The sequence below is a fragment of the Haematobia irritans genome, chromosome 2 (genome assembly GCF_050003625.1).
Source record: "Haematobia irritans isolate KBUSLIRL chromosome 2, ASM5000362v1, whole genome shotgun sequence".
Taxonomy (NCBI): domain Eukaryota; kingdom Metazoa; phylum Arthropoda; class Insecta; order Diptera; family Muscidae; genus Haematobia; species Haematobia irritans.
In genome coordinates, this window is record NC_134398.1 from 213,645,579 (window position 1) to 213,659,550 (window position 13,972).

General features: G+C 35.9%; 1 protein-coding gene across 3 annotated transcripts in view; it reads left to right on the forward strand.

The window, feature by feature from the left end:
- qua (villin like protein quail) overlaps window positions 1–13,972 on the forward strand; it is a 67,549-nt gene that overhangs the window by 48,381 nt on the left and 5,196 nt on the right. For 2 of the 3 annotated variants that reach the window (XM_075297363.1, XM_075297364.1), the window contains 3 exons: window positions 12,789–12,998; window positions 13,060–13,262; window positions 13,333–13,918. In XM_075297363.1, the coding sequence (XP_075153478.1) occupies window positions 12,789–12,998; window positions 13,060–13,262; window positions 13,333–13,918 (999 nt within the window). Of the gene's footprint in view, window positions 1–475; window positions 804–12,788; window positions 12,999–13,059; window positions 13,263–13,332; window positions 13,919–13,972 lie in introns of all 3 variants that reach the window. The other variant, XM_075297365.1, reaches the window with a different exon arrangement.

Below are 13,972 nucleotides of genomic sequence, written 5' to 3' on the forward strand. Positions count from 1 at the left end.
CAGTTTTGTTGTTGCAGGGAATCATAGTCGGCTCTGGCCACCTTTGACCCAAGAAATTTTTTCTCTTTCTCAGTGAGAGCTTTTTAAAATACATGCCTCAGTGTTTTAGAAATACAAAAATGTTTTATAAATTTGCTATGAAAATTCGATAATCATGAAAATTTCTATAAAAAAATTATGTAAATTTGATTTTTATTACATTTTCTATGAAAATTCGAAATTCACGTAACATAAAAAAATCATCAATTTTTCTATAAAAATTCGATGTTCATTAAATATTCTACGAAATTTTTGTATTCATTATCAACTAATATCGCATGGTTAACGGGAATGATTTTTTAGTCAAATTTTGGATTGTTACCCTGTATTACTATTGTCAAATACCCTGTCAATACCCTGTCAATACCCTTGGATTTAACATCAAAAACAAAACAAAAATTTTTTAAATCAGCAGTGATATTTTTATAAATTATAGAAAATGAAAAAAATCAACATTCACCAATAAAATCAAGATCTATATGTATAACTGATTGATGCAATACAGAAAAAAAAAATATTTTAGACAACAACATATTATACTCTCCGTGCTAACTCCTTAAATATAACGAGAAATAAAATTTAAACGGCAACGGTCTGTCTCCTTTCCTCGTCTCGTGACAGTTTTAGTGAAATTTGAAAGTCGCTGCACAAAATTGCACCTTGTGGTGGCGCTAGTGTTTTCGCTTTCATTTGGATATCAAGGAGATAAAAGCGAAGCGCTTACCCAACCGAAGTAAACCATGGAGATTTCATCAAAAGAAATGGTAAATATTTATTACTCTAACACCAACTCATGCGGATAATGTGCACCAATAAAGTTATATAAAAATTGCATATGGAATAGCAAATGAAGTATTTTTCTTATGTACGCTCTATAGTATAAAGAAAGCTGTGCAGTTTCCCCCTTCCCAATTGGAAATACAGGCGCACAATATGTCGTCCTCCTCTTTTCTGGTATTTGTTTTGAAATTCGTATTTCCAGATCAAGTCTACCAATTTAATTTGTTCCCTCCCAATTGCCCACCTTTGTGTGCAATACCAACATTTCCATCCACTTGATCATCAAAATCGTGTTGTCTCCAATGATTGTCTTCGATCATTAGCGACAATATCATGGTCTACATGCAACAACCTTGCCATGCCATAAAATAGCAAAGCGAACTCGCAATCCAATGGAGAAAAAAACAGCTAACAACGGTTCATAATTGCTCTATGACACATATACACCGGCTGGGTGAAGGCAAAAAGTAGCCGTCATCCAGTTTTGCACTTGAAATAAAAGTAAAGAGTAGCTTTTCCGTTGTTTCTTACCCGAAGCGAATCGTGAGGATTTGCAATGTGTAATAGATCTTTTAATTGTTTCACAAACCGAATTAAAACCTATTTAATTTCGGCCACATAGTCATGACAATTATAATTTCCCTTCTGGGCATATGAAAAATCAAAGGGTTATAAGTTAGCTTTACCGCTTATTTGCATGGCTTTTTAACCCTCTAATGCCCAAGCCCGCCTTCACTAAAACGTGAAGCATTTAGAGAAACACTTCCAATGATCATAAAAAAGGGAGCCACCGTGGTGCAATGGTTAGCATGTCCGCCTTACATACACAAGGTCGTGGGTTCGATTCTTGCTTCGACCGAACACCAAAAAGTTTTTCAGCGGTGGATTATCCCACCTCAGTAATGCTGGTGACATTTCTGAGGGTTTCAAAGCTTCTCTAAGTGGTTTCGCTGCAATGTAAAACGCCGTTCGGACTCGGCTATAAAAAGGAGGTCCCTTGTCATTGAGCTTAACATGGAATCGGGCAGCACTCAGTGATAAGAGAGAAGTTCACCAATGTGGTATCACAATGGACTGAATAGTCTAAGCGAGCCTGATACATCGGGCTGCCACCTAACCTATCATAAAAAAAAAAAACAAAACAACAGTTAGTTAAAAATTAAAAGAGACTTCGCAGCATGTCTTGAATTTTTCCTGTTTGGTTCTTGCTTTGTTTTGTTCTTTCCTTTTTGGGTGATGAACCCTAAAGCAGGAAGAATGGGGCATTAAGTTAGGTTAAACTAGCAAACAATTACGTTATTATCGATTATTTAAATGCAAAAGCAAGTCATCTACTTTTGACCTCTAGCGAAGTTTGTAAGACAATTTATGGTGTATTTTTATGTCCTCTGTGCACCTCGAGTGAAAATTTTGTCATGCCGATAAAGCCGTTTTACAAAGTATTTTTATGGTAGAAAATGTAACCAATCGTTAACATCGTCCTTACGAAATTTTCGGTAGAAAATGCATGCCACCGTGGTGCAATGATTAGCATGCCTGCCTTGCATACAAAAAGTCCTGTGTTCAATCCCGACCCAACACAAAACAATTTTTCATCGGTGGATTACCCCCTCTCAGTAATGCTGGTAGCATTTCTGAGTGTGGTTTCGCCGTAATTTCAAACGCCGTTCGACTATATCTATTCTCACCTAATATGGGACAAATATGGGACGTGGTGTAATGATTACCATGCCCGCCTTGCATACAAAAAGTCCTGCGTTCAATCCTGATCCAACACAAAACAATTTTCATGCGTGGATTACCCCCTCTCAGTAATTCTGGTAGTATTTCTGAGTGTGGTTTCGCCGTAATTTCAAACGCCGTTCGACTATATCTATTCTCACCTAATATGGGACAAATATGGGACGTGGTGTAATGATTACCATGCCCGCCTTGCATACAAAAAGTCCTGCGTTCAATCCTGATCCAACACAAAACAATTTTCATGCGTGGATTACCCCCTCTCAGTAATTCTGGTAGTATTTCTGAGTGCGGTTTCGCCGTAATTTCAAACGCCGTTCGTGAGCATGAAATAACAGCTTCGACTATATCTATTCTCACCTAATGCTTAGTACTAAGTTCGTTTCTGCGAAAAACGAATATATTCATCTATCTCCGTAAATAGGGTTTCAAACCCAGGGATGTTAACTTATTTATGCGAAAAAATATACCTGCCTATTTTTTCGTGCGAAAAATCCAGGGTTGTATAAATATGTATTTGAAAATTCTCAATACAAAGAATTCGCATTTATTTCGCGCAAAGGTTTTTTTATATGGCGTATAACAGTTTTTCGTGCGAAAACGTGATCTTAGTACTAGGCTTAATATGGGACGTGGTGTAATTATTAGCATGTCCGCCTTGCATACAAAAAGTCCTGGGTTAAATCCCGACCCAACACTCTCAGTAGTGATGGTGGCATTTCTGAGTGTGGTTTTGCCGTAATGTCAAACGCCGTTCGTGAGCCTGAAATAACGGCTTCGACTGTATCTAATAGAGGTCTGCATCGAATAACTTTTCAATACATGTATGCAATTCGCTGTCGAATATAGTACATACACTGTCTTTCTCTCAGAGCGCAAGTAGTGAAGTGAAGAGAACACTTGCTTGTCAAATACCACCAAGTACTTATCCGAAACAATATGTATTCCGAAAAAAAGGAACAATAAAAATGTAAGTACTTGAGAAAAAGTACAACATGGATTCTCTTCACTTCACGTGGTACCACAAGTATTTCTCAGTTAAGTGCGAAGCAAAACTTTCCATTATTATTAATCATAGATATGTATGTATATCATATATTTCATATATTTATGTATGTCACACACTTACCTTAACGTTTGCCGTTCTTTATAACAAACCAAAACATATATTATGGAGAGTAACTGTTTTTTTTTGTATTTCTGAAACTGCACGTGGTACATGGAGTACTCTATGAAGTTTTGTTCTCGCATCATACTCGACGTGATCACTCTGAGTACACTTCAATAAGAGAGAAAGAAGAATATGTGTTTGTTGGTAGTGAAGACATCAGAGTAGCAACAAGAAGTTACTCGTGGCTTTTGGTGTTCATCAAAATGTGTACCAATAGTTTTGCGACTCTCTCAAATAGATGTACTCATGTAGCAAGTACACGTGTACTCTGCATATAAAAATGGAATTGTGCAGACCTCTAGTATCTAATATCACCTAATATGCGACAGAGGGAAAATGTCAAAACTAAATATTAATGCCCCGAAAATTTTGCTAGCGAAAATAACAAAGAATTCGCGAGATTTTCAATAGAAAATAATATGAATGTCTTATTGGCATGAAACGTATTTTTCTGTAAAGCTCGATATGTGAACCGTGTCGCATTCAAATATGCAAAATATTTCTTATGCAAGAAAATATAAATAATCGATAACATCGGCGTACCAGAAACTTCGATAAGTGTGGTATGCACCTCTAGCGGAAATTTCAGTTTTCACATGTATTTCTTATGGGAGCAAAATATAAACAGTCGATAACAATTCTTACGGAAATTTCGTTAGCAAATATAGCAATGTATTTCTTATGGGTAGCGGAAATTACGTTAGAGATGCATACCGGCATATAGCCGGAGATCTGTTACGAAAATTCCTGCTATTGCCGATAATGCAATAAACATGTGTTTATTCCGGTATGCATCTACGAGTATATCGGAAATTTCGTGTGTGTACCAATAACACAGTTTTGCAGTGTATTTGTCCGGGAAATGCCGGGCAAAATGCAAACAATCGATAATAACGCCTAAAGGAATTATATAGCTATGCATTTCTAAAGGGCGCATACCGGCTTTTACCGGGAATAGATCGATAACATCATACTAACGAAAATTTCGCTAGAAAAATTTCCCATTTTAAAAATCGTTGAAGAGTCGTTAATGATGGGTTCAATTTCTAGCGAATATGTAAGAAATGTATTCATGTTTGCTAACAAAAATTCTGTGAGTCATCATTATCGAGTGTTTACAATTTTCCATCATAAGAAATACATACACAGATAAAATATCACCAAAATATTTCCAATTAAAACTTGATTAAACTTGAAAACGAAATCAATTAAAAAATAATTGATACAATTAACATTTTAATCAAATTTAAAAATAAAACCAATTATGAAAATTATTGAAAATTTTTACATTTCCCATTAAAATATTCATTATTCCAATTAATATTTTAATTAAAACGAAATATCCAATTAAAATTATAATTCGAAATTAGTTCATTAAATTTTGCTTCAAATCTAACTGTAACTATAATCGGAAATTTTATAAAAAAAGTACAAACTCATAAAAATTTACAAGAAACTTATTTCATCTAAAGGACAAATTAATTATAAATAAATAAACAGCAATATAATATACAATTAAATGATGTAATTAAAAAATTAATTGGGGTTTTAGACCAAAATCAATTGAAGTTTTAAGTGTACCAATTAAAAAAATAATTAAAAGTACCGAGTAAATCAATTAATGTTTTATATAGTATATTTTTTATTTCTAATTAATTCTGTGATTGAAGTATCATTTTCGTGATTGGAGACATTTCAATTAAAAAATTAATTGGATCAATTAATTTCATGATTGACTCAGAAAAAAAATTTTATGTGTAGCAAGACGGGAAGATTCGCATTTGCTAATGAAATTTTCGGTGTTATCGATTGTTTACATTTTCTCATATAATGCCGTATGCAACTCTTTCCGCTACCCACAAGAAATACATTGCCATAAATTTGCTAACGAAAATCCCGTGTGACGTTATTATCGATTGTGTACATTTTGCTCCCCATAAGAAATACATTACAAAACAGTGTTATTGGCATGCAAATAAAATTTCCACTACACTGAAAAAAATATTGTAGTGAGGTCAAAGATTTCATGTCTTTAAAATACGAATGCAAATTTTGCTTAGCATAGACGACGCATTTCTCTAATATAAAGTTTTTTTCTTTGTCCAAAAGTCGATAATCTTTTCAATGAAGTCGTAATGTCCTTATAAGTAAGTGATTTGACTTAAAAATGGGTATCATAACATGAAAGAAAAAATGTTTGGGCTAAGGTCAACTTGACTTTAATAATTCAGAAAAATTCTTTAAATTTAATGAATTTGTCTTTAAATTTGTTGCCTTTTTGCGTCTTGACTATAAAGCAAAAAATCGTTCAAATTTAGGACATGTTTTTCTAAACTTCATTTTAAAGATGTTTTTACTTGAAACATAGCATAATTTCTACTGGATGTCGAGTCTTAATTTGGAAAATAAAGTTGTCCTTAACTCGTTTTTAAAGGACTTTGATAGCATATGAAGAAAATAAGCTGAGAAAGCGAAAAATTAAAATTTGCTTCCTAGAAGCAAGTACACAAACCCCAAATTTAAAAGAGAATTGTGTCTTAAAAGTATCCTTACTTGTATTCTCCGCTTCTTTGGCTCGGAGTCAATACCAACTTTTTTAAAGTAAAGACAAAATCTTTGGAACCGAGTATGCTTTTTTTCAGTGTACGCACATATAAAGAATTATCCCAACATTCTCTATCACTCACTCATCAATCCTTGTTTGAACAAGAATTGCCTGAATGAATGAATCAATTTCTTCTAAGGAGACTACAAAACCGGGTTCCACAATTTCCAAACGATAGTGAAAACTAACTGCAAAAATCTCGCACAGTTTTCATGTTTTTGTATGCATAATTATTTCTTGTATTTACTTTTTGGTATATTTTTGTTAATCTTCTTCTAGAAAGTGGTGTGGCATGTTGCATGTACGAGTACACAATGATAACGAGGGTAACGACTGAAGGGAAACTGACTGGTATTATTTAATTTATTAATGTTATCATTTTTTAATATAATTAGTTTCTCTAAATGTTGAAGATAGCCATGATTTATGATGCCAAAATATCGTATGTATAATCATTATTTTTGCACCAGCATTCATGGTAAATCGTACATTACCACTTGTCTTGAGCAGATTGGTATTTTATTTTCATTTTTATATATACCATAAAGCGTTTGACTGATTACAATTCAGTTCAATCGCATATAACAGATTTGAATGAAAACTTATGGCTGGTACTAAGTTCATGTTTCACAGGCGTAAATTACTAGAAGTGCACATAAAAGGAAAAGATACGGCGTTTCTCTGCCAAACTTTATTTGGAGAAAACACCCAAGAAAACGCTTACTTGGATCGAAAACATTTTACCTGTAATCATTAATGCATTATTGAATTGTAAAATAAATTGAATGATGATTTACTAGCTATTCACATTATATGTTAAAGAGCATTTAATATTCTAAGACCTGGTCGTTATATGATACTTGACGATATAGTAACATAGATAAATTTGGTCAATTCGAATAATTGATTATTTTATATTACTGTACCCTTCTATAGCAAGCTACATCGATAAGTGCAATCCTGCAATCCTTGCGTACTCCTGTATATAATATCTTAAAATTTGTGGGAATGTTAAAGATATTTGAGATTTTCTTCCTACAACTGACACATAGATGGCGTCGCTAGTATTAAATGCATATTCTTTTTATATAGAACCAACCTTCAAATGATTCGTGTCAAAATTTGACCTCTGCAAGTCAATTAGTTTGTGAGATAGAGCGTCTTTTGTGAAGCAACTTTTGTTATTGTGAAAAAATGCAAAAAAGGAATTTCGTGTTTTGATAAAATACTGTTTTCTGAAGGGGAAAAATACGGTGGAAGCAAAAACTTGGCTTGATAATGAGTTTCCGGACTCTGCCCCAGGTAAATCAACAATAATTGATTGGTGTGCAAAATTCAAGCGTGGTGAAATGAGCACGGAGGGCGGTGAACGCAGTGGACGCCCGAAAGAGGTGGTTACCGACGAAAACATCAAAAAAATCCACAATATGATTTTGAATGGCCGTAAAATAAAGTTGATCGAGATAGCAGAGGAACGTGTTGGTCATATCATTCATCAATATTTTGATATGCGAAAGCTCTCTGCAAAATGGGTGCCGCGCGAGCTCACATTTGACCAAAAACAACAACGTGTTGATGATTCTGAGCGGTGTTTGCAGCTGTTAACTCGTAATACACCCGAGTTTTTCCGTCGATATGTGACAATGGATGAAACATGGCTCCATCACTACACTCCTGAGTCCAATCGACAGTCGGCTGAGTGGACAGCGACCGGTGAACTGTCTCCGAAGCAAAGTAATGGCCTCTGTTTTTTGGGATGCTCATGGAATAATTTTTATTGATTATCTTGAGAAGGGAAAACCATCAACAGTGACTATTATATGGCGTTATTGGAACGTTTGAAGGTCGAAATCGCGGCAAAACGGCCCCATATGAAGAAGAAAAAAGTGTTCCACCAAATACAACGCACACAAGTCATTGAGAACGAAAATTTTGATATTTTTATGAAAGAACTGTGAACACAGTTATCGACAGCAACATTCATCATATTTGGCTACAAATTTCTAATGGCAACCAAAGTCACTCTGTTCTTCACTGGTATGTTTTGGTGTCCATAAGAAGTACACAATTGCGAAAATGCCTCTTACCTGCCGGTAAGGCAGTTTTACTACGTGTCTTTATGGGAGATAGAATAGAATCAATTTTGACAAAATTTTCTATAGAAATAAAATAATGAGAAAATATTCTCTATAAATAAAATTTTGAGAAATTTTTCTATTGAAATAAAATAATGAGAAAATTCTCTCTATAAATAAAATTTTAAGAAAATTTTGACCGAAACCGAAACATATTGCTTATAAAAATTTGGCTAAGCCCGTTATGCTCTTACGAAAATGTCTGTTACTGCCAATAAAACTGTTTTTCCATATATATCCTATAGGAGCAATATATAAACAATCGATAACAACGACTCCCGGTGTTATGTTTTTATTCAGAAATGATCGTTTAATGATTCCATAAAATATTGTCTACCATTTAAAAGGTAGACAAGATTTTATTTCATACTATTGATTCATTACTATTGATTCATTAATTGTTTAGTAAGTTAATTTAGTTTTTCTTTTTTTAACAAATCGTATTATCTCGGTGATTGTATAAAATAGTGTCGCTGTGGGTATAAAGTATTGTCAATGTGGCAGATTTTATCGTAATTAGAACACCGAATGCTTTAAAATGAAGAGGATTTTTATACCTTGTTGTTTGGCTTACTTCTAAGGACCAATATCTCTCTCTCTCTCTGTCTCTACTTCTGACTCCTGTTCCTCCTTATTGCCATCTTATTACCCAATTTTCTTATACAAAATATATTTGTAATGGGTTTGTCGTCTCGTGTACTTGTAAAATTGTTCATTTGCCAATTATTTTTCTTCCTTGTTATCAAAAAACCAAAAATTCACGGAATTTTGATAAACTTTATTTTTTTATATAAGATGTGCTTACCCGCTACCTAGTGTACCGTGCTTTGAATGCTAACCTTGTGATGAGAAAACTGCCCTTTGCTTTGAAAGTCTTCTCTAAATTGTATAAATTCATTTAAAATACGAAAATACCGTCTACACTGTCTACCGTCGAGTATGGTTAGGTTAGGTGACAGTCCGATGTATCAGGCTCACTTAGACTATTCAGTCCATTGTGATACCACATTGGTGAACTTCTCTCTTATCACTGAGTGCTGCCCGATTCCATGTTAAGCTCAATGACAAGGGACCTTCTTTTTATAGCCGAGTCCGAACGGCGTTCCACATGGAGTCGAGTATGAAACGGTGAATATAAATTCACCGTAAATCAGTTTCAAGTGACATCCAATTAATTCTATTTGCTGTTATTTTGCTCTATAACAAATTGACAACACTATTGGATACCTCAGGCTAAATATTAAACATTTTTGTGTAAGATAGTGATTTCTATAATTAAGCCTGAATAATACTCTAGCGGTGACAATTGGGAGATAACTACAACAAGACATAAAAATAAACCAACTATGGATGAGCAGATACATGGTTGATAAGATAGATAGTTGCACTCTAATAGATTGCATGATGTACTTTCTGCACATAGAAAAGCTTTCAATATGCCTCTTGAAACAAATTAAATATTTTTCATCAAAGTCATTAGTTACGCTGAAACAATCTTTTAACCGGTTTTAAAGTTGGCGATGGCATGAGCAGTGTCTTAAATCCCGGTATGCAACTCTCGCGACTATTATTGTCACATGCCGGTAAGGCAGTTTTGTCATGTATTTTGTATGGGAATAAAATGTAGACAACCGATAATAAAGCCTAACGGAAATTGCGCTATGCATTTCTTATGGGTAGCAGAAATTTTGTTAGGTGTGTATGACAGACCATACCAGGCTTTAGGAGTTTTAACGCCGAATTTAGTAGAGGGCGCAATTTTCTCTATTAGAAACGGAGTGCGTTGACTACTACGTCACATTTAGCATGACAAAAACTTTTATGAATTCGATCTGTATTATTGCGTATAGATTATCGAAGAAATCTGTCCTTTGTGAAGATATCTATCCGCTATCGTTACTCACCCTTTTCGATAAAAATGTACACGCTGAGAAAAAGGGCTGGTTGTGGCAACGGAAATCTTCGTTCAGGTCTATCGAATTATGGGCAAGATGACAGAAATGCGAATGGATATGGCGGTGGGCAACATTTGTTTCTTTCATGTTAACTAAAGTTAGTTGGTGTATATGCCTTTACATTTTTATCAATAAAAAACATATTTGTTTAAAATTTCGTTTCGGTGGAAATATTTTTTTATATATAAACACTTCGATTCTATGTCCTTAACCATGATACCATTATCGCTCGAACTTCCACAATTTTAGAACCGTCAATCAATCGTATTCAAGTTTCCAGAGGATTTCCAAAAAAACTTTATAGGTCTTGATGAAGGCATGAATATCCTTCAGATTGCAGTTCCGTACATCCGTTATATCCTAAATGATATAATCTTGTTTGTTTTAAAGGATAATATTTGGACACTGGCACAGAAAATGGTAGGAGTCTTCTGTTGCCTCCGGGTCAAGCCACCATCTACAAGTATCGTCAATCATTAAGCCATTCCTTACCATGTGTTTCCCAAGAGTGATATGTCCTGTTATGATGCCTATTAGTGGTCTCAAATCATCTCTATTTTACGTCTCTTGTCGTCCCATATCTGTTTGGTATGCTCGCAGTTCGCCTAGAAAGCCCAACGTCCTTTCCATAAATCATCGTATTTGACATTGATCCTGTAAGTATATAAAGATAGCGTCCCGCATGCTCCTTGTTACCCAGCACATCCGCTTCCTCATTGCCCATTATTCCATAATGTGCAGGCACCCAGCACAGAGTGATATTATGCAGTTCAGTGAGAGCTCATTATGTTCGGATTTCCTAAGGCTTTTATTGCTGCCTGAGTGTCGATGAAGAAGCTGATAACGCTCCTGGATATCGGCCTAATCAACAGTAGTTCCGCAGCTTTCGCAATGGCAAATATCTCCGCATGAAAGATGATGCATCCGTCACCCATCTATAAAGATAGCGTCCCGCGTGCTCCTTGTTAGCCAGCACATCCGCCTCCTCATTGCAGCACAGAGTGATATTATGCAGTTCATTGAGAGCTCTTTGCTCTCTACGACAGCGGCTGACTACCTTCGACGTTATGTTAGGATCTCATAAGGCTTTTGTTGCTGCCTGAGTGTCGATGAAGAAGCTGATATCGGCCTAATCAACAGTAGTTCTGCAGCTTTCACAATGGCAAATACCTCCGCGTGAAAGATGCTACATCCATTTTGTATGAATCCCTAATCCCCAACTCTTCGCAGTAAATATCACTGTCAGTTTAGAAATATACAGGTCTCCAAAATGTATTCGTCCCTCTTCCCACTCCTCTATAAAGTTGTCCTAATATCTCCCCTAACGAGTTCCGTGTGTGTGCATTCCGCGTTTCCGAGCGAGTCCGGACTCTTCAGCCACATGTGATCACCTCCGCTGTTTTCCTGATATGCAGATCAAGTGGGCAGACTCCCATCAGTACAAATTTAGTGTTTGGGACAACCACGTCGCCTTTTTGTTCTTTGTATTGGTGGCCATCATGGCCACATCGTTCTTGACCTTTCTCCATTTGGATGTAACGTTCAGTTCATTTCTAACGTCCTAGGCGTTGTTGTTATTGTAACATTTTTTATGTAATTTCATCCACTTTTGTTCTACGCTTTAGTGCATCTGCTTGTATCCAAATCAATGAACTCTGCGACAAGGATGGGATGTGTGACTGTGGGATCTTGTGGTAAGTCGGGATGGTTTAGCTGGGCAAGCGGAAAGGTGACTAGTGTCAGGCCATTGGTTACAGAAGGGGCACATTTCAGCTAAGCTGTTATCAATTACTGGTAGGTAGGAGTTTAGGCGGCAGTACTTGACTGATCTTAGTTGGGCCAAAAGTACTGGTCTGCCGTGGGATGTCTCTTTGCTATGGGCGGTGGTTGAACTCTGCCAACACGATTAACCTTGTAGCTCCTCACTCAGCTAGAGTATTCTCATAAATCCTGTTCACACCTGTATAGTGTGCTGTCTAATCTAGAGGCCCCCTTTTATATGTCGGGATCTGTTTAATAATGCATATCTACACTGAAATTTATGGCCTCGTTACAGAATAGGTAAGGTCGCAATCTTTTCGGAAGTATTGTGTTCTGTGGTGTTCCTTATTCTATCTTGCCAAAAGAGTACACAACTTATACATCTGTTTCTGAGTATATGGGTTATACAGTATAGACTATTGTCAGAATTCTGCTGGCCACCTGAACTGATATAAGGATTTCATGTGCCATAGAGTTCCTTTTGTGGAAACCTATTTTGTTGTATACAGTCACTGCAAAAACGCTTTACATTGACAGGGTTTTTACTCCACACATACAATCTCCATCGATTTATTCAATATTATTTTTGTTTTTCTTTTTAGGAGGTCCGACCCAATACCATTGCTGATGTCAAAGTAGATGCATCTTTTCGTAGAATACCAAAAAATGCCATCTGCTTTCATGTGTGGAAAATCGATGAAGATCGCTTGGAAGCTGAACCCAAAGCCCAATATGGTACATTTGTGGATGATTGCGCCTATATAATCTATGCAGCAGGTCCCGTAGGATCCTATGTCAATCAAGATACTATAGTAAGTAATAAATGAAAATAAAACTTTGTACAAATGACAAAAAAAAACTTTATAACTACAGACCCGTGAAGTGAAACCTTCTGTTCAACTAGAACGTTTCATACACTTCTGGCTGGGCGAAAAAGTTTCCGAGCAGAAGCGTTCCAATGTGGCACATAAGATACAAGAGCTGGACTCTTATTTCAATAATGTTGCCGTTGAATATCGAGAAACTCAAAATAATGAAAGTGCACGATTTCTATCCTACTTCAAAAAAGGTCTAACGTATGTACTCACCCAAATTAAATGAAAATGGATAAATCACCTTAAATGTCTCAAATTTCTCTCGCTCCAGAATAAAATGTGGCCTCCTGATGAATACACCTGAACCCAACCGTCTTTATCAGGTGTACGGTCGCAAATGGTTACGTTGCATTGAAATGAACTCAATAGCCTGGGAACATTTTGGAGCTGATTACGTGATGCTCTTGGTTACAGCAAATCATTTCTACGTTTGGATCGGTCGTTCTAGTAGTAGTGTTGAGAGGCGTAATGCTATTGAATTGGCTAACAAGTGGCAAACGGATCCTAGTAAAATCACAGTTATCGATGATGGTTATGAACAATCAATGCCAGAGAAATATAAAAATGAATGGAATACATTTTTGCCTCTATCCCATAGAGCAGTTTGTCAGAACTCACCGGTTGTGGAGAAACCCATATGTAATAAATTGAAAATCTACAAATGTTGTTATCGCAATAATCGTTTACATCTGGACCAATTGGATGTGGTCATACCAACAAGAGAGGATTTCAGTGATTCCACCACAGCATATGTTTTGGATGGTTTCTCTCAGGGTGTATGGTTATGGGTAGGAAATCAAGCAACACAACAGGATAAGACTAGCGCCATGGGTAATGGCCGAGCTTTTGTGAAGAAGGTACAACATGACACTGGTATTAACTGGTATGTTACTAATTTCCATTTGTTCTTG